At 39.8% G+C, this 24,106-nt stretch overlaps 1 protein-coding gene and 2 non-coding genes across 4 annotated transcripts in view; all 3 read right to left on the bottom strand.

Annotated features, from left to right (window-relative positions):
• The window catches only part of LOC115764766 (protein Skeletor, isoforms B/C), a 28,022-nt gene that overhangs the window by 2,750 nt on the left and 1,166 nt on the right, over positions 1–24,106 (bottom strand). For both annotated transcript variants that reach the window (XM_030708002.1, XM_030708003.1), the window contains exons 2-6: positions 10,452–10,528; positions 10,241–10,392; positions 1,887–1,998; positions 533–666; positions 395–479 (exon numbers count right to left, since the gene is read on the bottom strand). In XM_030708002.1, the coding sequence (XP_030563862.1) occupies positions 395–479; positions 533–666; positions 1,887–1,998; positions 10,241–10,392; positions 10,452–10,528 (560 nt within the window). The remainder of the gene's footprint in view (positions 1–394; positions 480–532; positions 667–1,886; positions 1,999–10,240; positions 10,393–10,451; positions 10,529–24,106) is intronic.
• LOC115764849 lies at positions 14,442–14,607 on the bottom strand. Its single transcript, XR_004018050.1, has one exon. It is a non-coding gene; the product is annotated as a U1 spliceosomal RNA (small nuclear RNA).
• LOC115764848 lies at positions 16,528–16,693 on the bottom strand. The gene has a single exon (XR_004018049.1). It is a non-coding gene; the product is annotated as a U1 spliceosomal RNA (small nuclear RNA).

The following is a 24,106-nucleotide window of genomic DNA, read 5'->3' as shown; positions in this document are numbered from 1 at the left end:
TAGAATAATCAAGATTTAACTTTATATAGTTAAACCCGTCTCTAGGTTTCTTCAATCTTTTAAAGGATACTGCATTTAGTTGCTCTGATTAAGGTAATTTTAATACATCAAAATATATTTATGGGATGTGTTTAAGAAATAGCAGAAAGTTGTACAAGTTAGATTTGTGAGATGTTTAAGATATCAATCAAAATGTAAGTACAATATGATTTAAATGTGCTCTCTTCAAAAAGATTTTGCCAAAAAAGTTTAGTTTTAAAACTGCTCAAAGACAAAAGTTACTTCGTCCAACTCTGTTTTGCATAAAACTAGGTGCACGGGACTTCACAAAAAAATACTTTCGAAGAAAGGCGTAGTCTTGAGATTATATATAAGCATAAGAAACTATGCAAACCTTAATGCCCATGAGATTCGGCTCGCTTCCATTGCCCACCCAGAAATAGGCATCGGGTCCAGCGCCGTCATAGTGCAGGTTGGGACTGTAATATAAATATTATAGATACACAATTTGCGACTATCAAAACTTGCCTACATATAGAATGTCTTTGCGTCCAGAACGCTTATGTTGCTGGAACGGAGTCCATGGGCCAGACGCCTAAATTCCGGCAGTACTCGCGGCTTGGGCACATCTAGGCCAGGCGGTATGAAGACCTCACCAAAATCGACCTGTAACAAAATAAATATATATTCATATGTTTGTTGCATTCAAGTCAAATTTAAATATTAAATGAAAAGTAGTGTATTAGTTAGTTCGAGGTAATTTCGTGCATTGTTTTTGTTGTTGTTGTATACCAAAACGTTTCTATATATATAAGGCTTATATACATGCATGTTAACTGGTCTGTGAGGGCCCCCCAAAAAATGGGCATGCGCGCGCAGAGCTCCATAAAACAACACACACACACACACACACACAGGAACATACCCCCAATCTGGACAGCCTGTACTTGTGTGTGTGTGTGTGTAAGTCAGCCCCCAAGAACTTTTTTGGCTGTCAGTCAATGGAAGCGGAGAAACAGAGAGCGTGCGTAACACAAATACATAGACAAACACACACACACACACACACACACACACACACATATGAAACAGTATACGTATTTAAAACAGTAACAGCTCGACACCCTGTATAATTCCTTGCTATTCGGGCGTGTGTGTGTGAGTCTTTGGGAGACTGTGTGGGAGAGCGCGTGCTTGTGTTTGTGTATATGCAACCACTTGAGTTAATCAAAAATGTCTGCTGTAATTTATTTTACTATGGCGGCCATCTTTAACTTTCACAGCTCCTTCCGCCCAGCCCCAGCTCCAGCCGCGTCCGCCTCCCCCCATTATCATTAGGCGAGCGAATGTTGTTTAGCAAGAGTAGCAATAATATTTAAAGTATTATTTTATTTTTAATTAAAATGCATTTCTGTTTGCCTAAAAGAAAATGAATTCTCAGTTCAGCAACGAGGATAAACTCATTTTTGTGTATGTACTCTATAAAATGGAGTCAGCCGGCTCTTCGGTTACGGAAGCGCGGTTGCCTATGCAGAAATGTAATTACAAATCCAAAAAGTCTAATGAAAACAAACTTTCCACTTGGCTGACAAAACTGACCCACATCCAGCTGAAGCAGGGAAAACCGAAAAAAAAACAAAAGAAAATCGATGCTTGCAACGCTTCTCTAAAATAGCATAATGCAAGAAAAAAAAAAAAAAAAAAAAAAAACTGGAGAAAAGAAAAACCTTTTTAGCAACTGCAGTTAAATTACAAAAATGTAATTACAAAATGGTTTTGGGTCCGCTCACAAAATACACACATAAATCTGTTCGGACGGCGCGTGCCGTTTCGAGCTGCCGAGAAAAGCGGCAAAATGGAAAAATGGGAAAATGGGAAAAACTTACCGTAAAGCGTCTGCACCACACCGAGAGCCATCGAATGTCCTTAATCCTTTTGCCCATGGGTAAACGCAGTATGATGTCCGTATTGTTGTGCGCCTGCAGAACGGGCGGATCACTGCGGGAGACCATGAAAGCAACAAATATTAGATAGTATACATTGTGTGCTCCTCGTGCCTGCTGCCTTGTGCCTAGTGCAGCAATAAAGCCCTTCAAAGTCTACCAAGAACACTTCATCCGTCTTCCAGCCATTTACTCTTACATGTATATCTATATCCATATCTATCTATCTATTCAGAGTAAACTGCGCTTAAATAGCGCTTATTAAAAGTCCTCGGCTATCAGCACAATGTCCACTGCCACAGAATGCACTGCCATGGCCTACAGGCGGCACTCTGACCCAGCCAGCTCTGGCCAACAGAGCACGCCTCCAATTTACTCTGTCAATATTGACGGGCGCTTGTAATTGCAGTGCCATTAAAATTAAAGCAAAACCCACCAGAAAATGCCGCAGTGTCAACCTTGGGCTGGGCAATTCGCATTAATCGAAATATAAACAGAGAGAACAAATTACAATATGTTAAGGAACATTGTTCACTAGTCAGTTTAAGTTATCGTGGTGCGATTCTTTAGAGGCTTTAGTTTAACTCCTCGTTCGCAATACTTGAGAATAAACTCATTATTGGCCAGCTTTTCCAGAACAGTTGCCTTACAAAAGTAAATGTCTTATCAAAAAGGGTTTTTTTCTTGCAAAATGACTTAGGAAAACTCAAATACATTCGGGTAAATAAACAACTAAGAAGGCTATAGTCTGGAATGACCGACTGGAAGATACCTGAAGCCCAACACACAGAGACCCCCGACTAATTAATGCTTCGGCCGTGATTCTTCTTCTCTCTGTCTTATACCATAGGGAACTGAATAGCTTCGGTCCTTATTGTCCGATTCTTATTGAATTTTCAGGACTTAAGTATGCCTATTTAATGCATTTATAAAGCAATGGCAACGTTCTGGCCTTAAAAATTATATTATTTTATATTTTGTGGAGAAGGGATATATTCTGAGTCTGTATATACGAGAGCCCACAAACTAAAATTATTGTAAATAGCACTTGTTGTTTTCGAGATAAAAAATCATGTCTCAAAATCGATGCTTTTCAATCTTTTCTCGAAAAATGTAAAAGATTTACTTGTTCTGCGAATATATGAGAATATACTTAAAAATCCAAAATTCCTAATCCCTATGCGTTCACACAGACGTCAACCTATTTTCTTTATAGAGTCGAAAATTCATCCCTCTATCACTTACATACATTTTCAGTGGCTGCTTACACGGTATCTTCTGGTCGTGCACTTTCGACTAAGACATTCGCACTGGTTTTTTTACGCTTGCATAATTTTTGTTGACTATGAGCAAGATTTATGGGCAATGCAACGATGCGAGCCATGTCACATGCTCCCACTGCGCATCCGAATAATCATATGTGTTTCATGTCTCTGTACACAGTTTTTATGTACGCATACATATATTTGTGTTCACACTTACACATGCACATGTGCATGAATTTATAAATATATATTTTTTAGAGCAAAAATTCTATTCATATGCACACAGCTCTTTGACGAGCTGCAATTACGGAAAATCTGAATGCGAAGCCATTTAATGAGCTTGTAATGAAGATTTTATTCGTTTGCAATCCTTTTAAAAGGGTTTCAACGGACATCCAGACTTCAGCAGAAAGCCCTGGATAATGCGTGCAATGTGTATTCAGAAAAGAAATTATGTATTACTTCTGTGAGCTTAACCTCGGCTTTATACACTGCCAAAGGATATTATTATTTTGTCACGAAATCTATAATGCAATAAAGAAGAGAATTCAAACCCCAACTAAGCTTGGATATTCTTATTTTAAAATAGTAGCAAGCATAATAATTAAAACTAAAATTGGTGGCTTTTTTTTCACTTAAATTTACTTTTAAGATTCGAAGTTCAGTTGTGAGTCGGCTATAACTTTGATAGGATCATTTAATCATAATATTGCTTTTATAGAAGCCGAAATCGATTATTTTAAGCCTATTAAATTTAAATGTTCATTGAAATAATTATCCGACGTTGCACGGCACTCTAGACAAACCCAAGCCTCGCAGATTGTCTTCAACTATCTTAGCTTAATGTTCGAGTTCAATAATTTATATATTGAAAAAGGAACTTTGAGCGTTAACAGCTTAAAGCTCTTCGAGTTTTTCGCAATGGCAATAAACATTACCAACTCGAAGTCGAAGTACGCGTATGTCAATCCCAAGAGAGCTGAGTTTCCCGCTGATTATTAAACGCATATGTCCTGGGCTTCTCTCAAAGCAAGTGGGAAAAACTTGAGGGAGAGTTTGGGTTGTGCATGTGGTACAGCTGTCAGTCAGTCAGTCAGTCAGTCATTCAGTCCGTCAGTTAGTCAGTCAATCTGTCATCCAGTCAGTCCAGTTAGTGTGTTGTGTAACAAGTGTCAGACAGGCCACAAACGACATTTGGCATTAGACACGGCTAAGCACTTAATTTACACCCTCAAAAGAACGTCCGAGCTGCAGGTTTGACGTCGTTTTGACCTTTAATGAGTGCAAAATAAATTGAATGGTTCTGTGTCAACAGCGCAACGAATGTGTAGCTGTATCTGTAGCTGTAGCTGTAGCAGTATCTGTATCTGTGAGATACATTCATTTTGATTTCCAGCAGGCATCTTCAAATATTCGCCTGCGGCTGCTGGTTGCCTTTGACTTTGGTTTTCACATGGCAAATATGTTTGTATGTGTTGTGCTTTGTTTGATTTGCTGAGCTCGCTTCTTCAGCTCCTTTGCTCCTCTGCTGCTCCGGCTGCTACTGCTGCTGCTGTGTGCGGGCTCAAGATTCAGATACATTGATGCACTCAGCAAACAAATCCATAAGCATCTATCGATTTTCCTGCTGCTGTTGTTTGTTTGTTCTCGTTGTTGCCACAGCCACCAACTTTCCCCCAATTAGTTTGAAAGCCTTAGAGTGTCCTATCCCGCAGGCAGGCAGGCAGGCTGTCTTGTTTATTTGTCTAACGGCCAGCAGCAGATAGCAAGACCAGCGCCAAAGTTCAGTGTGTCAATCACTAGTTATTGACTTGGCTGCGTTCACAATTTCCGTTGAATATGACAACAAGGCGCAGGCAACTTGTTGCGTATCCATTTTTTCCTTTTTTTTCTATTTGATTCGTTGGAATCTTTTTGGCTCGTGCCTTTTGCTGGCTGACTGGCATTTTACATTTGCTTGCCTCGCAAAAACGCACAACAATCGCGCCTGGCCCAGAATCTAGGCAATGAAACGAGCCAGCTCAGCAGACGGCATTTGACAAACAGCGCCCCAGCCAGCCAGTCAGCCAGCCAGTCAGAGCTCAATCACCCCCCAAATAAACGACTCGAACAGCGACTCATGTCATTTATTATGAATGCTTAATTTTTGGGCGTGCTGGGGTGCTGGCGTGGTGCGTTGCCCCATCACCAGCAGAAGCAACAGCGCCAGATGAGTTCCAGGCAACGACCACTCAATTAAATTTGTATGAAAATATGAAATATTTTGCAGGGGCAGGCTTTGCGGCATATTTCGTTGGTCACGCGCCACGGGAATTTCATGGTGGATATGTTCTAGGCCAACAGTAACCCTCTATAAGGTTCCGCGATAATTAAAATCAAATAAGTAGATGTTCTCCTGTTGGGAGTGCCTGACTTGCAGATGCCCTGAAAGCAGAGCCTTTCAATACATGAGCACCCTTTTCTTTACATATGTATGTTTATTCACAAAAATACAAATAAGCAGAAGCTATGCTTACTATTTTGTAGGCCCCCCAATATGGGCAATGTGTTCCTCAGTTAATTTGATGCTTATTGTTCAATGTTTCTTTTATTTTCAAGGGGTTAACTATGCGATCCGAGTGTGCATAAATACCAAAGCATAAGGCTATGCCTTCAAAAATGAGATCATTCTGGGGGGATCGCAGTGAGTTATCAAAAAAGTGCAATATTCTAGCCTACATTCAGAGTCTCTAACTGTTGTAAGCTCTTAGATATGATAAAAAAAAAAACGCATATCAATATCTATTCTTTTTTGTTCCCAAATTGATGCTGAGCAGGGGCACTTTCTATAAAATCGGAGCAGGAGGGCTTTCTGCTTTCCGAATAGTCAATGTCAAAAAGCGGCAAGTTTTCTTGCATATAACTTTCTTGAATTCCATTTTCTGAGAGCTTTGTGGGTTATTCGAAATCGATAGAACTTATAATTTTATTAATTTTACATACTTAGCTTTTTGACAATGGGATAGAAGAAAATCGAAACACGTTAAAATCGTATACCACAGTTTTTCGCCCTTTGAGAAAGGAATTTCAAAATATTTTACCATATACTTATATATTGTACAAAAAGGTGCTCGTATGTATTCATTGATTCATTTTCATTCGAAATGATAAGTATATTGATCGGAATATGACATTAGTCCAAGAAAATGACCGCATGTTAAGACCATGTGGAAGATCCCTTAATGTTTAATCAATTTGAGGTTATATAATTTTAAAATGCTTTTTACAATGATTATTTTTTTAAGAAATTGTTTGCTAGTATTTGATTCCAGATTATACTATAAGCTAATAGATAGGATGGATAGATAAAAATCCTAAAGGGACCAAAATATTCGTCTGTAATATCATAGTTTGGACACATGACTATAACAGAACTCTTGTGCATTACGAATTAAATTGCATTGATTTAAAATATTCAATTAGTTAAGCTGCCAACCAGTTGAATTAAAAGTCATGGTATATTACCAAATCAGGATGCAGCATAACATTTTGGAATCTGATTAATGGTGCATATTTAACACCTCTTTTTCGGTCTCTGTGCATTGACAGCTTTTATATTGCGACTGCAGATGACAAAAATATAAAATTAAAATAAATAAAATGTGCGCACTTTTGAATGCGCCAAGCCGAAAAGCTGCCAGCAACAGGCGTAACTACTTGAGGTATGTGGCCCTCATCGTGTTGCTGCCGGGCCTCAACAACTTTTTGTCGCTTAATTACGTTAAAGGCTTTAAAGGCGCTGAGAGAAAGAGCAAAAAGCATTTTTGCGTGTTGCGGCTGCGTTGTCAACGTTGATTAACATTAACACAATGAATGATGGGCCGTGGGCCCTGTACACTTGGGTGGCTGCGGCTCTTCCTGTCCCTCTCTCTCTCTCTCTCTTTCTCTCTCTCTCTACCCGCTGCTTGACAATGGGCATAAAAACTAAAAACTTCGTTTTGCCACTTTGCATGCAACACATTTTAATGAGATCAGCATAAATCAGTATCGGCGTCAGCAGCAACAGCATCGAGCGGGGTGTGTTAAGGGCGGGGAGTGGGGGTGGGGGTTGGGATATGCATTGTACAAGTTGCTGGAAATGCAAATGAGCAGCAGCCAACGGGCGGCATCGTCCTGGCAATGGGGCGTTAATCAGCGACGCGTCACGGCCGCTTTCATGCTTTTCAAAAAATTTCTAATTTAATTACTTATGCTCGATGCATCCATTGTGACACACACACACACACACACACTTGAGCATAAAGGGAAGTGAGCAGCGACGTCAGCAGCCCTTCAGCTAAACGCTGTTATATAATTAAAGCTGATTGGCAGGCGTCCAAGCCGGAGCCTAAGCCCAAGTTGAAGTCGAAGTCGAGCAACTAAGAAGTCAACTAAGGCTGCCAGCTGATATTAGCAAAAGCTGACAAGCAGCAGCTTGTCCATCAATAGCATTTATCAATTTATATAAATATATATATATATCTATATATATATATATATATACATCAAATAGGAATAAGCTTCTAACTGATTACACACAATAAATGCGCGCAATTAGTGCGCCCAAATGTATGCTATGGTTAGCACTTAGTAACGGCGCCACATAATACAGCAATCACTTGGGCGCCCACCTGCCACACCCCCACCCCCCACGATACACACTCACACACACACACGTAGAAAAAGGTGCATCTGGCGTGTGGCATGTAGCATGGGTAATGTGTGTGTCTGAAAGCGTAAAAGCGTGCAATCGCTGCCGCGTCTCGTTCCGGCCAGGGACTACGCCGGCACCCCATATTTAGATATACACACACATACACAGTATGCTCTTTGAGGCGGTGTCCTGAGGATGAGGCATGCCAATGTTATACATTGAACTAATAAAGCTCGGCACGTGGCATCAACAATGAAACGCATTAAAGTCGATTACAATACGAAGCTGGCGATGGTTGCGGGGCGCAGAGTTTTTCATTTTGAGTTAGCATAGTGCAGAGAGAGAGAGAGTGGTGGGAGTGAAAGGGGAGTGGAGTGGGGAGAGGGGGTGGGGGGGGGGGGGGGGGGCATACACACCATCAAGCAGCAAGAGCAACAACTTTGTCAAAGGCATTTCAAGCGAGAAACCACGTGACAATAGCAAGGGCAATGAAAAATTCAAAAGCGGATGTGAAAAGAGTTCCACACAGGCTACGAACAAAAATTGTTCAAGAACATTTTTGGATAAAAGCGGAACTTTAGCAAGGATACAGCTTTATAGACATTCACCAATTCAACAACAAGGTATATCCTTGCAGAGGGTATTTTAAGTTTATCACGAATTTTGTACCGTATTGATCAAACCCCATAAAGAAATTGTCTTCCTAATAGTTTTGAATCAATCTTGAAACAAGGCATATTAGATTAGAATATCACATCTCCTTACCATACTTGGCATCGTATTAACCTCGTACTCCTATATCATACAGCTGCTTTGGGTGCAATCAGTAGAGTTTTAGGTCTTGAATAAAGACTTTTTCTAACCAAACTTAAGCACGCTGATATTATATTATATAACCACCATATCGAATGTGTCGTGAAGATTATAGCCATATTGCTTATCTGCTTCTTTTAGTTATCGCCTTTCTACTCGATTTTCATGTTTACAAACTTGCTTTATATTTATATATCTATAACTTATAATGTTGTTTTACTTTGTTATATTTATACACATGATGGTGCAGACGAATTTAGCCCTTATTTATAAATTACGTTATTTTTCCCCATAACCCTATAGTGTTTGTGTTAAAGCTTGTTCGCATTCTCTGAGTGTGGACACACAAATGTATTGTGCACAAAAATAGAAAAATGTGGTAGTATAGTATTTTTTTTTTGCAAAGAAGCTTGTCTACATATGAAAGTATTTGTTGCGCACGACGATTTGTTGTTATTTGACAGCAAAAACGTGACATTTTTTCACCGAGCTGTTTGGCAGCGCATTGCGACGCCACAAATCTTGGCAGTTTTTAAATATTTGTCAAGGAGCATGACTAAATGTCAGTGACAAGTGGAGGCACTTCACCTTAACCTTGGCATCGGATCAGCGGCGACTTTGTCAAGTGGCAATGAACATCAGAATGATACTGATACGAATGATAATGATAAAAATGCGTCGCAGCCAAGGGCCTAATGCCTAAGCAGCCAGCAAATGACGTCAAATTGTGCGCGTTGCATGCGCTGATAAGCAATCGTGAGGCATGCAACGACACGTTGCATGAAGACGCGTCGCACGCTGTGTGGCTCAGCGCGGCTTAGTGCAGTTCAAGTGGACGGCAATCGTAAAGGAGGGGACTCAGCAGCAGCAGCAGCCGCAGGAGTAGAGGCAGAGCTTGGCGACCAAGAAGTCAGGTGAGAGGAAAAAAGCAAGGTAAATAAAATTCACATTGGTGCGGCTTAACCTTGCGCCTGCAACAACTTTAAGTAAATACAACCAGAATGTGGTTAAAAATCTACTAGCCCCACAGCCACTCGTTCGCTCTCGCCTCCGCCCTCTCCTGCTGTCTGCGGCTTTCACTCTTTGCTGTTGTTGCGGGCGGCTGCCAATGCCACATGCTTACAAGCACACATACATTCTCGCACACAATACATAAATGTATGTACATATGACCGCAGATCTAACGTAAAGAAATAAATGAGTTTTTCGCATTAGGAGGCAACCAAGCGACAACAGCAACAACAACAACAGCAACAACAAGAAGAAAGCATTAAACGAACGGAACGAAGGCGACTTCGCAAATGGCAGCCAAGATGAAAAATGTTTTTTAATTTTTAAAAGTGGTTTCATTGTCAGGCGTGCGTAACGTAAAATCTGCAAGGATACATGGCACAAACACACACACACCCGCACACACCCACACACACACACAGGCAGACGCTGAGTGTTAGGAAATGGCCCGTTGCGCTCGAGTTGTCGTTGCCGAAGCTGGCACCCCGAAAATTTGCCCAATTCCAATGCATTGATAATGTGTCAGCGATACGTACGAGCCGATATATTCCTCCGGATAGGGTATAATATAGCCCTCGGGCGATGGTCTCGGTGTTTTGCCCACCCAGAAGAAGGCATCCGGTCCGGTGCCATCGTACGCAAAGGATTTAACAAACAGCGTCGACTCGTCCACGGCATAGATGGCGCCCTGCGAATATAAATGCATTGTTAATAGCTTTTGGAATGAAATTCTTTGAGTTCGCCTACCTTTATGCCGTGCGCAAAGTTCGTGAATTGTCCGATGTAGCGGCCAAAGTAGGGCTCCGGCGGTGCGCGACCGGCTCCTGTAAAGCAGAAGAAGAACAGGTGGATGGAAATTAAAAATGAGAAGTTGGCTTGTAATTCGCTTTGATGCGTCCAAAACTTAGTACCAAAATTAAGTAACTTTCATGTTTTTCTTCAAGACACACACCCACTCAGATGCAGATACATTAAGGTCAAAGGGCTTAACTTGAGCTCCAGCCATAAAGACTAAATTTTACTTTGATGCTTCCAAGACTATGGCCAAAAATGAAGTAAGTTGCAAGTCGCACTTTGGTTCACACATACACAGTAATGGACTTTACTACAGATACATAAACAGATACAGATACAGATACAGATACAGATACAGATACAGATACAGATACAGATACAGATACAGATACAGATACAGATACAGATACAGATACAGATACAGATACAGATACAGATACAGATACAGATACAGATACAGATACAGATACAGATACAGATACAGATACAGATACAGATACAGATACAGATACAGATACAGATACAGATACAGATACAGATACAGATACAGATACAGATACAGATACAGATACAGATACAGATACAGATACAGATACAGATACAGATACAGATACAGATACAGATACAGATACAGTACAGATACAGATACAGATACAGATACAGATACAGATACAGATACAGATACAGATACAGATACAGATACAGATACAGATACAGATACAGATACAGATACAGATACAGATACAGATACAGATACAGATACAGATACAGATACAGATACAGATACAGATACAGATGCAGATACAGATACAGATACAGATACAGATATTGTCAAGGCAATGCAGCTGTAGTTGTCATATTCACAATCCTAGGACTCTCTCGAAAAAAATAAAAACAAAAAGCGTCAGCTGCTTTACAAATTAATCCGCTTCCGAAAACTTTGCCACACACAAAAAGTGCACGTTGCAAAAAGTTTCAGTTTTAGCCGAAAGTATAATTCGTATCTCCACGTTGCCAGAACGCACCCCCCGCCATTTCTTAGCTCCACAGACTATCATTTGCTTTGAATAATGACGAGCTGCGGCTTCTTATGAAAATGATGCTGACATTGATGATGCTGATGACGATTATGATGATGCTGATGATGTTGATGATGGTAGCTTTCAGCTCTGTTTGCAATACTCTTGACAGGTCCTTGGGGAGTTGTTGCTACCCTGCTGTGGCTTTGCCATGAAATTGATTGAAAACCATGAAATATATTGAAACTCAATGCTCGGCTGAAGGGTGCAAAAATCTAACCGGGGACTCTAAATGAAACATTCGAGTTGCAAGCAAACTTTATTTCGAAATTCACAATTTGTGAAAAGCGAGTTGATGTTTGCATAAGTCTAGGTGCCCCAAGACCTAACTTAATCGATTAGAAACTTTGGTGTCTAATCGTAATCTGTTATACAAAAGTTTTCAAACAGTTTCAATAATTTACTTTGGCATGAAATCGATTGAGAACCATGAAATATATTCAAATGCAAGGCTAAGTTGTACGGTGCAAAAATCTGCCTGCGGATTCTTATCCAACTTTGGAGTTGGAAATTGATGTTTGAATACCAGAAGGCCAGGTGCCTCAAGGCTCAACTTAAACGATTAGAAACTTTGTTGTCTAATCGCAATGTCTGAACATTTTATCTATGCAAGGAATTAAAAAAGTTTAATAGATGTACAAAGAAAAGTAGAGGCATATTGGGAGCACACGGAGTCTGTCATTAAATCTTTCTGTTTATCTCCATGCACAAAATGAGAAGAAATATATATTTGATATCCAAAAAGGTTTTAGCCGATTTACTGGTTGCGATTTGTCTGACTCATTTGATAATCGGCTTATGGAAAATCAATAAAAGCTTGCGTTATCAAATTTATTATGGTAATTGATAATAATAATAATAAGTAAAATCGGTTAGTTGGTTTAAGATATTTTCGAGAAAAAATGTATTTGAATATTAATCTAAACCAAGCACATAAAATGATATAATATATGTAGAAGCTCGAACCCTTCGACTTAGACATCTAACTCGAATCAGCTCATTGCCATATGTAAATATAATATAAAGGTCAAATACGTCTTTCTCAAGGTCTTACACCCTCCGAAATATTTTAACATGGTTAAACATTCTATTGTATTCTGAATATCCAAAATGGGCTAAAGAGTATCTGCAAGCTTAGAACTTATATAAATAGCAAAATTTCAGTGCTGACATTGGTCTTGACATAATTTAAATATGAATTTAATTTGAGGCTCAGTAATTATTTGTTTCGCCTTATGGTTCAGTTCGTAGCATCAAAAAATGAACAGAATTGCGGATTCGAAGCGATTCGGTTCGGACCCGGCTTGTAGCCTTTGCTGCCCTTATGCCAGATTCGGTAATAATTCAAGAAATCCTGAAGGAATATATATAGGAATAAATTATGCCCTAATCAAACCTATTTAGCAAATCATAAAATGTTAGATAGGGTATACGATTTTCGATTTGCCACAGTAAGCTTTCCATGCTACAAGTATGCCGTAGTTTCAGTATTCCATGCAACTGCTGCCCTGTTGTGGGCACGGGGGGGGTAGCTCAACAAATGATGCCAGGGTATTCCCCAGAATGTCTCAATTGTATCGACGACAATGGTGATGATGGAAGCCAAGGCAACGCCAATAGCAACAACAATGCAAATAGCAATAGCAACTACGTGAACAGCGGCAAGGACGAGAAGGAAGGACGACAAGGACGTGCGCTCAACGTAATATGCATTAAATCTACTAATGCGTGCATTAATCTCTGAAGATTTGGACCGGCCCGCAAACATGCAGCACGTGTCTCCATGAAATATACGTGCTCGAGGATATTTATACAATGTGATGACGAGCACGTTGACGTTGACGACGACGTCGACGTTGATGTTGATGTTGTACCCGTGTCGGTGTCCGTGTCTGCAGCCGCACCCAATGAAATACTCATAAAGGGATGGGACTGAGCCTCAGGCCAAGCAAGCCTAAGGCTGATGTCGATGTTGTTGCTGTTGTTAATAATGTTTGGTGGCTGTTGAGAACGGATGGGCATTGACAGCATCAGGAGGCTGCATGCCAAGCAAATAATAGCCCACTGGCCATGTCTATCTTTCTGCCTGACTGGCTGAATGTTTGGCTGCGGCTGTGTCTACTGATATTTCATCATTGAGAATGATAAGATTTCTCACAACAGATAGAGTAGATTGGCAAAGACGTTGCCAGGCGGAGAAAGAATGTTTGATTGAGGCGACAACGATGTGACCCACATTTCAAATTAAGTTTAAAGGGAGAACACACAACATTTATGCCAGGGGATGTTTCAGCAGCAGCAGTAAAATCCTCTTCTTGCAGCAATAAACTGCTCTCCAAGCAAATCACATTTAAGTGCCGAATATCCGAATTGCAACAGTATCCATGGGCATATCTGCTCAAAGCATTTGCATTTTGGCAGACAGCATAAGCTCTCTAAATTAACTGGTAACCATGGGCATCTCGCCGCACTGAAAGGGGGGGATATAAACACGCACAGAATCAATCTGCCTGGAACAATAATCAAAGCTGGTCAAAGGGTTGGCGTGCACGAAAAGCCTAGGCCCATGCCCCAGCCCAAACTGCAAGTGCGTCTCTTCTCCTGCTCGAAATCGTCATCAAAAAGGGATGAGAAAAAGGACGACAACAGTTTCTACTACGGGAAAAGCTAAATGCCGTAACCACAGGCAACCGGCAAAACTTGACGAAAATTAAGCCGATGCGAAGCCTTAATACAAAGCTGGCATTAGTGCGGAAAAATAAATCCGAATGAACAACTGTTCGTCTTCTAAGAAAGAAGACAATAAATGCCATAAATATATCTCGTATTAAATTGGAGTTGGTGTTGAGATTTATTAATATATGTCGGGACGGCGCGAACGCCATTCCCGGCTACCAAAAATTACACGCACGAGTTATTCACATTAGGAATAATCGCAGAGGTCAACTCAACCGAATGTGCAATGGCCAAGCCTCACTCCGGAGGAACCGCCTTCGTGATCACGGTTAACCTCTACGCCAGGTAAGTATGCTTTCTCCGGCTAAAGCGTTGAGTTTCCATTGCCGCGCAGCTGAAACTGTTTGGGAATTATATTCAATCGCATCTCAGCTAGAAAGTAGGCAACCCATTTTGACGATTCTCTACGTAGATTTTGACATATTAATTGCAATTTGCAACTGCCTCGCTGCCAAGCCAGGAGCCAGGATAATGATGTTATAAATGCCGCACCGGGAACTACTTAGTATAATCTGTTTGCCGGGTATTTATTCTATTTATTTACCCGTGGCTACATCAAAGGAACAAATGATAATTAAATTCGCACTAATCTGCCCGTAATTTATTTTATCACATGCCCATCTTCGACTTTGACGTCGTCATCAACATTATCGTGAACAGGGGTCCTTGTGCCGCATGCACGTCTCACAAAGCACAACGCACGAAATTCCAAATCAAATTTTCATTTACTTGCCAAATAGACTCTCTGCAAGCAGGTTACCCACCCGTCCCCCCCGCAGCCGCAACCGAAATGCCTGGCAAGCCGGCGGGTTCATTGGTTGGTCGGTCGCCCAACATCATTAAAGCTCGAAAATATTCCTCCCCCAGGAATGTTGTTGTCTATGCCGTAGTCCTCCCTTCCCTGCACGGGGGATGCGTGCTGCTGTTTTTACCCCGAGTGTGACCGGGTCTCTGTGTGTATGTGTATGGATGGCAAATCGAATAAAATTTAGCTGACTCAATAAAAATCAAAAAGCGTTAATGCTAACGATATGACTTTAACCTGAAACCGAGTAAATTGTTGCTTGTGTCAAAGCCAAAAAGGGGGTCGTCCTCGCCCTCGACCCGGTCGTGAGTTTGGGCGGAAAGGCAGCAGGATATGGCAACTGGAAGCAATATTGCACCGTAATCTGACAGCGACAATTTTCGGACTCCTTTCGTTTGGCATGGGCTTTAAGACGTGTCGCCATAGACCGAGACGCCGAAATAAATGATGATAAATAAATAAGGAAAATAAGGAAACGCGGACTAGAAGGCTGGCATAAAGCATAAAGAAAAGCGGCTAATGAATGGAATCAAATGAAATCGGTTGGATTGGAATGGGTTGCGCCTGGCTTGGATTCGGGCATGCATATTGATAAATCGATCAGCTAAACTGTCGCCGATGTTAACGTCAACGTCTCAATACTTCCTTTTTATATTTTAAATCAAACCATAATTCTGCAAGGTTTTTACAATATTTTATAAGCTAAGTATATACACGCTATTTACATGTTGTTTTAAGTAACCTCAAGGTGCTGGGTATCCTAGGTATCCTAATGTCAACAGGTTAGACATCTTGCCAAGAGTAGTTCATGGCATGGCCTCTAAATCTATTTGGCATTCAAATCTGGCAACATTATTCTTGGGTTACTTATATATGCCATCCTCGACAGAATAGTTGCCTAAGTGACGAAGTCAAAACTATAAGTAAATCTAATAAGTTACTAGATTGATTAAAATGGGAGAAAGGGCACTATCATTATATTCTATGCAATCTCTGTCTTGTGGGATAATGAGGCATTATGAAGTTGTGATAATGCAATAAGGTGGACATAAAAAACGGCAGCTGTGACATCATGTTGTACAAATATTCATTGGGCTATACATTGATTAAGACGAAGATCTGAACCTTTTTAGCCATGTTCATTTCATGTTCAGTAATTCGACTTACGGTTCAAGCCAACACACTTCCTGAAGGTTAAGTTCGTAACCTCATTTGGAACATCTATGAAGACACTTACTGAGCCTTTTACTAATACGTAATCCTTTATTATCAGTAAAGCAGAGAAGAATCGGGTTCGGGACCCTCCTCTGCAAGTCCCTGCTTATATTGTATATGGTTAGCATCTCCCCCCAAGAATATCACGCATATATAGAGTTTACATAGAGTTTTGTTAAATGTATTAATATATGTCGGGACGGCGCGAACGCCATTCCCGGCTACCAAAAATTACACGCACGAGTTATTCACATTAGGAATAATCGCAGAGGTCAACTCAACCGAATGTGCAATGGCCAAGCCTCACTCCGGAGGAACCGCCTTCGTGATCACGGTTAACCTCTACGCCAGGTAAGTATGCTTTTCTCGGCTCTGGGCTAAGGTTTCCATGCTCACATTGTTATAACCGTTTGGGAATTACAGATGATGCTGTAAAACTAGGACGCCCTTAAATATGCAATACAATTGAACTAATGTAAAGTTGGCATGTAACTGAACTCAGGTAAAACTATGGGAAAGATGCAGGGCTGTAGCTGAATGAATAATCATAAAACCAGGTACCAACATAGGGTTTTATTATAAATTCGATTATAGGTGGAATAAACTTATCCTCATTTTCTGCTAGCTATTTATAGGGTACAATATGAATGAATAACCGACCATGAGGTCTTAGATGGTCACTTTAAACTTAGTCTAGTATATAACCACATCATATTTGTAGACTTCAGTTTTGATACAGGTTATTTATCGAGTTTCAAGTTCTCTCACCTGACTGGCAAGATATAATTTTAGATTCGATTACTGCATATACATATATCTTAAGGGAATCCCCCGAGAACAAATCAACAGCATCTCATGTTCTGCACCCTGAAGATAAATTTTCTGTTTTTTTGTCCGGCTTTGGTCTTCAATTGTTCCTTGGTAAGCCAACACTCGTGAGAGATTTGTTAGCTACACGCTAATCTGCCGCCCCTTCGCCCTCTGGAAAAGGGGGCGGTACCGCTCAGCGGGAATTGAGCGCAGCTCGCATTTATATTTATTTCAATTTTATGACTCCATGTTGTCGAAAAACCAAACCACAAGCGAAATGAAACTCAAATATGTACACAAAGTTTCAATGTGGTCGACGGGGAGTCGATTCGGGAGCAGTTGGAAACATTGAACAGGGAGCTGGGGGCAGGGAACTGGGAAGCTGTACAATTCGTATATCCAGCGTACAGATTAGACATTTTGCGCGGCAACAACACACACAGAGAGAGCGCGAGTGAAAAATGCTTTGCCCACCAAGGTTGGGGCGGTTGGGCTCATCTCACAGCTGGGCTCCCGGTGAGATGAGGGCAGGGGCGTGGCGCATTAACACCCACACAAAAGTTGCGCAGACATCGCCGTCTCAGTTCCGCACGCAGCCAGTTTCGGTGGTGGTTTCGTATGCAACCACAGCTATCGGCATGGAGCCTTTACGCCAAACACTCGCAACAACAATAACAACAACCAGAACAACAACAACAACAACAACAACAAAGACAACAACAACTCAAATAAAACGGCAGGGATTGCTTCTTGCTTGGCAGCGCACGCTTCAGCTAATTTAATCTCTGCAAATTGCTCGACAATCTGCGCGGCATTAGAACTACACACGTGAAAAGTGATACATACGACCCCCGACCCCTCCCCCTCCCCCTCCTTTTTGGCTCTTGTTGAGTAGCTGGTGCGAATTAGATTACATTGAAAACTGGAAGTTAGTTTTATGGCCATCGTTTGTTAAATGCCGTTGACTGCAAATACGCGATAAGCTTGTCAGCGCGCAATGGCCACGATCGCAACCCATAGCCCACAGCCCAATGCCACATCTGTGTCGCAAACTGACAATTTGTATGGGAAATAAACCACATTATAATATCGCCACAGGAGTTGATAATTTTGATTGCTTGACAATTGAAACTCAATGAAGCATACGTCGAGCTCCCCATCAAGGCAAACTTGAGCTTTTGTGCCGCCTGAATGATAAGCACAATCGGATTTCATTGGACTACAACAATAGAGGAGCTTAAAACCGCCAATTAATATCGAACGAAATATTGATTAAGTCTTGTCACCTTCAATTTTAACTACAATTATTAAAAACAACTAATAGTTGTCTATTCTGCAATGTCTGACCAGGAGATATCCCCAACTTTCTTCCAACCAAAATAGTTCTCTGGGTATAATAAAGATAATAAAATCAATTCCATCAGCATATATTTATACTACTCGCAATACCTATAAGATATGCGCAAATATCGATATCGATATCGATTCTTATCGATTGCATGGGAACGGGGAAAGTGATCGATTAGTTGATAATCTTATAGATTCAGAGACACGACCAAACGAACTAAAGAAAGTCGGACTTATGTGGTTCTTCTGCCTGTATGCATATATATATTTAGTTAATTTTATCCTTTTTAAACAGGGTATATAGATCTTATCTAAAAATAGTAACTATTTTAAGTTACTAAACTCAATATTAAAGATGTCATTCCTCTAACCACTAAAAAAATATAAAGAAAGTGAAATATTGGTGATCCGCAAACTCTTTCGATAGCCCACATTAAAGATTTGCTGTATCAGTCATATTTCTCGAGTTTGGAAGATGATATTGAAATTATCTAATTTATTTTCACAAAAGATATCTGTCTCTGTATCAATTTGTTAAAAAAAAAACACACACACACACATTTTTATACCCTGAACCCATTAAAAATGGGTATAAGAGTATATAGTATTTGTGCAAAATCCAAATGTATGTAACAGGCAGAAGGAAGCATCTCCGACCCCATAAAGTATATATATTCTTGATCAGCATCAATAGTCGATCTAGCCATGTCCGTCTGTCTGTCTGTCTGTCCGTCCGTCCGTTCGTCCGTCCGTCCGTCCGTCCGTATGTATGAACTCAAGGATCTCAGAACCTATAAGAGCTAGAGAGTTGAAATTTTAGATGTAGATGCTCCTAGTTCCCGCGCAAATCGAGTTTGTTTCCGATAATCGATAACTTCCTCCGTTTTCAAGCCATCGATAAAAATCTATATCGATATCCTGTTTTTTGGGCAATTTTGGTAAATAATAAGAGCTAGAGTCACCAAACTTGACATATTGCTTCTAAAATAGAATATATATATGCATTTGATGTTGGAAGAAGAGGGTTCAGGGTATCCCCTAGTCGGGAGCTCCCGACTAGAACCTCTTACATGTCTTATTTAAATTGAAAGGAACAAGTATTCGGTTTTCTCTTGAATTGGAATCCTTAACCTGACCTTCAGCCAACTACGTTGCCCAATCAATCGAGTGGGGCCTGCCAAGAAAATCATGTGCAAGCATTGTGGTTAGCAAAATAATCAAAACAAAAGGAAAATGGCAATTATTATTATTAACTAGCATTCATTATTGTTATTTCTTAATGTATTATTGTTCTTTTCATTGTGAACAATAACAATTTAAAGTAACAATTGCTGCCGGATTTGAACCAAATGAGCTGTCGCTCGCTAGTTCGACGCCAAAATACATAACGTCAAGTTTGCAAATTATATTTTTATGGCTGCCTGCTTTTTGATGATTTTTCATAAAAAACTTTGAATTTTCCACAACCCTTCCTAGTGCAGCTCTTCGATCTGAATAAAAGCTTCGGTAGAATTATAGTCTAATAGTTTTTACGGCTTGGGATGTGGGTCGAGGGTCGAGGGTCACCTTTCAGTCAGCAAAAGCAGTTTTATATTAAAAGACTATTGAGACGATTTCTTCAAAATAATAACTGTTCCAGCCATTTAATATAATATAGCCTAGACAATCGACCCAACTTTACAAATAAGACTGGCTGCCATACGATTTGGGTCTCAGGTAAGCCTTTACAACATTGAAGCCTGGCTCGCTTAGCTTAATGGCCAAGTGATTTAGGCCACGAGCCTACCGAGTACTACCAACAAATTTGTTACATTTAATTCATTTAAGTACTTTAAACTGTTAATAAAATTACAAAAAATGATAGGTCCATAAGCATGCATACAATGTTTTCAACCGCATAACAGAGCCTGTTCGATATTGTCATTGCATTCTGCGGCTTTGGCTAAGAGACAGGTTTGGCCTTAAGTGTTTCTGGATAGCCGAGAGGCATACGTAATGCTTGCCACGCACTTTCATTTTTTTTAATATATTTTTTTTTTTTGCGCTACCCGCTGCTCATATTTATGCCATGTTAATTAACCGCCAAGACGAGCGACTGCATGCCAATGGAATTGAGTTCAACTGCGACTGCGACTGCGCTTTTCATTTTAAAAGTTCGAGTTTGAGCTGTTTTTTTTTTTTGTTTCTTTTTGCTCAAAAGACTTGTGTTACGTAAGCGGCATATGGGCTGGCTGGGCCAGCTGCCGAGTCACTTCTGTTTGCCGCAGCCGCAGCCAGAGCTTGGCAGCCAGCTCTTGATGTGTAACTTTTGGGCCAAGTCTGCGTGTGTGTGTGTGTGTGCTGGGAACTGTATGCCAAGTATGAGAAGACATTGCCACAGCCGTTGTCGGACAATCGTCAACCGGTTTCCACATTACACCATTCGCTTTTTGGCAGTACTCGCACTTTGTTGTCTCCGTAGAAAACGCTGCACACAGCCAGCATTTACACTTCCAGCACAGATAGTATGAATGATTTAGTTTGTTTGCGGTTCATTGGCCTCTCTAATGTCTAATGTCTAATGTCGAATGCGAAGAATAATTCTTGGACATAAATAATGTCACAGCTGAGATATATGGCCAAGACACACAGAATCCAAATGCTCTCCTGATTAAATGCGGCTCATTAGCTCGGTTTATCGTATATATCAAGAGGCACAAATCGGAATCAATTATAGAAAAAAAAATTGAAAACTTTACAAATTTACAGCTCTGATCTAGCACCTGAGAATTTAAAGTTCCGAACTCAAGTCTGTTGGCGCAAAAAATAATTATGTGGAGTCGGAAGAGCATTTTTTGGTTTCATCTTTCAACAAGTCATGCGTAATTTAACAAAATTTGCTGACTTCCGCCTTAAAAGTGTGAGAAAAACCTGTAACAATTGTTGAGTTTCGCAAAGTGAACGTGGGAAACTGCGTACAGAATTAGAATGTACATAAGGTTTGCCCTTTTCTAAGTAGGGTCATTCCAGGATCACGCCCATAATTTAAATTGAAGAAAAACAAAGAAAAGTTTAAATGGGGGCATACAAATGGGAGTATAGAAATGGTGGAAACTTTCAAAGCGAATTTAATATTAGAAAATATTTGAATTATTCAGACATTAGATGAAGTATTATGGTTCTATATATACTATACCAGAGAAACGGGATGAGTTATCGCGATCTTTTATATATATATATATACTCTATGGGGTCGGAGTCGCCGCCTTCTAAATGTTATACTACATATAGCTGCCCGACCCATGCCCTTTAAAAAAAATGTGTGCATTTTCTATATCAGCCTGAAGAGCCGATCCCACTTGCAGCAATATCTATAATGCCATATTTCTATACGCACAAAATATTTGTATAATTGATTAGAGTTTCCTGCTTCTATCCGATAAACATGTGCATCAAAAACCTTAAAATATCCAACAACCAGTATGAATCTGTGTTTACCCTTTACTTGTTGAGAAAGAAAGGGTATATTGGTGTGGTGGACAGTAGAAACCATGTTCTATAAAGTATATATATTCTTGATTAAAACAACGAACTAAATCGATTTACGAATGTCCGTCTGTCCGTCTGTCCGATATCGGAACTACAAGAACTAGAGACTTGAAATTTGAGAAATATATAATCCTATACCATACACAAAGGACTTATAATAATTGGTCGATATATCATTGCACTTCGAAAATATTGATGCAAATCTATTTTAAAACATGGTCCTTTAAGCATAACTCAAAAACAATAAGAGCTTAATACATTAAACTGAGTGAAAATATTTCACTTTATTAATACCTTCGCCCTTTTCGCCCAAATATCAGGACATGTATGTGTACATAACTAATCTACAGATATCTGAATAAACAATTGGGAAATTCAAAGAATTGAAAGAATGATGCTATGAACCATAATATTATATTGACAGCGGGTTACAGGGTATCAAGCAGTCGAGCACACTCGTCTACAGCGTGCCTAATTCTGTTTGTTTTATTTTCTTCTTCTTCTTCGCTGCTGACCAATTGCATGACCAGCGCGTGAGTTGTCAACGGTTCAATGAACCGAAAGCCAAGCGACCTGCGCGCGCTGTTGGCCGGGCTAATTATGATAATTAGGCAGGCGAAGCCATGTATTATCTGCGGGCCTCAATAATATGCAAAACAATGGCTATGCTTTGATTTGAAAACTCACATTTACAAGCTGTACTCATAAATGGCTAAATGCTCGTATAACAGAGACCTCGACACAAGAAGCCGAAACACCAATCCTATGAGCTATGAGGAATCTTCTATATGTATATTCATATATAGTAAATCCCATTTGGGCGCCTTTTGTTGTGCCTGAGATCAGTGAGCATGAATTCTGCTCATTAAAGCGAATTACAAGCAATTCGTAATGGCTTTCACTTTGTTCAAAACAACTGACGGCATCTTTTTGCTCACCTGGCCAAAACTAACGTTTCTTAATTATATTAGTTAATGCATTATAATTAAATGTTTAAGTAGCTGTCGCAAGTTAATGATCTCACAGTCGAGCTGTCATAATAGGACAGCCTATAATTGCACATTTTAAATACATATATTCAAATTAAGATAGACTTCTCTGATATTATCAACTTTTCAATTAGATGATTTTAGTGCAAAAATAAATATCAGCCAGTTAATTTTTAAGTCAGGCATTCACATTCCTGATTAAATTGAAGAATAATGAAAGTCCGAAAAAAAAAACTAACAAAAAAAAGCCAGTTAATTTTAAAGTCAGGCATTCACTTTCGTGTTCAAATTTAAGAATAATCAAAGTCAGAAAAAACAACAAATTATTAATTAAATTTAGTTTAGATGATTTTCCCTTCACAAATTTCACACACAAGTAAGCCAAAGTAACTGCACGATTTCATCTCTGGCAATTTTCTGAATCTCTCTATCTATATTTTAACTAATTTTAATTATTTAAAAAATTGTGTGGCGCAGCCAACTTAACAGGGTCATTACGTTTGAGCTTGTGCTGCCAGACTGCATGTTATTTTGAAATGTATCTGATGTGGCAACACCAAATGGAATATTCAATTCGCTCTGAGCGTGTCTAATAGTCGATCAATTTTATTAACTTATTCTGCAGCTGCTCATTTATTTGTTGACTGCCAAATGAGTTATTGATAATTGCGATGCGCATACATATAAGGAAGGCAGTAAAGAGTTAGTTTTTTTTTTAAATTTATTTGAAAAACACTATAGAATCAATGGCTGTGGAAATGACGCAACACTTTTTCGAGGTGCAAATTATTAAGACTACGGCAAAGTGTTAAATAGTTATCTACATTTGGAGCTCGTCATTTTGTAGATCTCACACGCGGCGTGCGTTCACTTGAGCTGGGCAACTTTCAAGTGTCCGAAGGCCTTGCCAAAAGGCCTCTAGAAAAAAGCTGACTTGAGCTATTGCTAATTGTTTTAGGTTTTTTTAATATTACGTTGTACTCAATGTGTCAAATGTCATGTCTAAATTATGGACAATAAAAATAGAAAAACTCTGCATGCATATTCTCTAGACTGAGCTCAGCATAACAAATATTTTACAGACGAGACTAAGACTCA

The sequence above is a fragment of the Drosophila novamexicana genome, unplaced genomic scaffold (genome assembly GCF_003285875.2).
Source record: "Drosophila novamexicana strain 15010-1031.04,08,12 unplaced genomic scaffold, DnovRS2.1 tig00000870-arrow-arrow-pilon, whole genome shotgun sequence".
In the NCBI taxonomy this organism is placed as follows: Eukaryota; Metazoa; Arthropoda; class Insecta; order Diptera; family Drosophilidae; genus Drosophila; species Drosophila novamexicana.
This window is presented reverse-complemented; position numbering and strand designations above follow the sequence as displayed.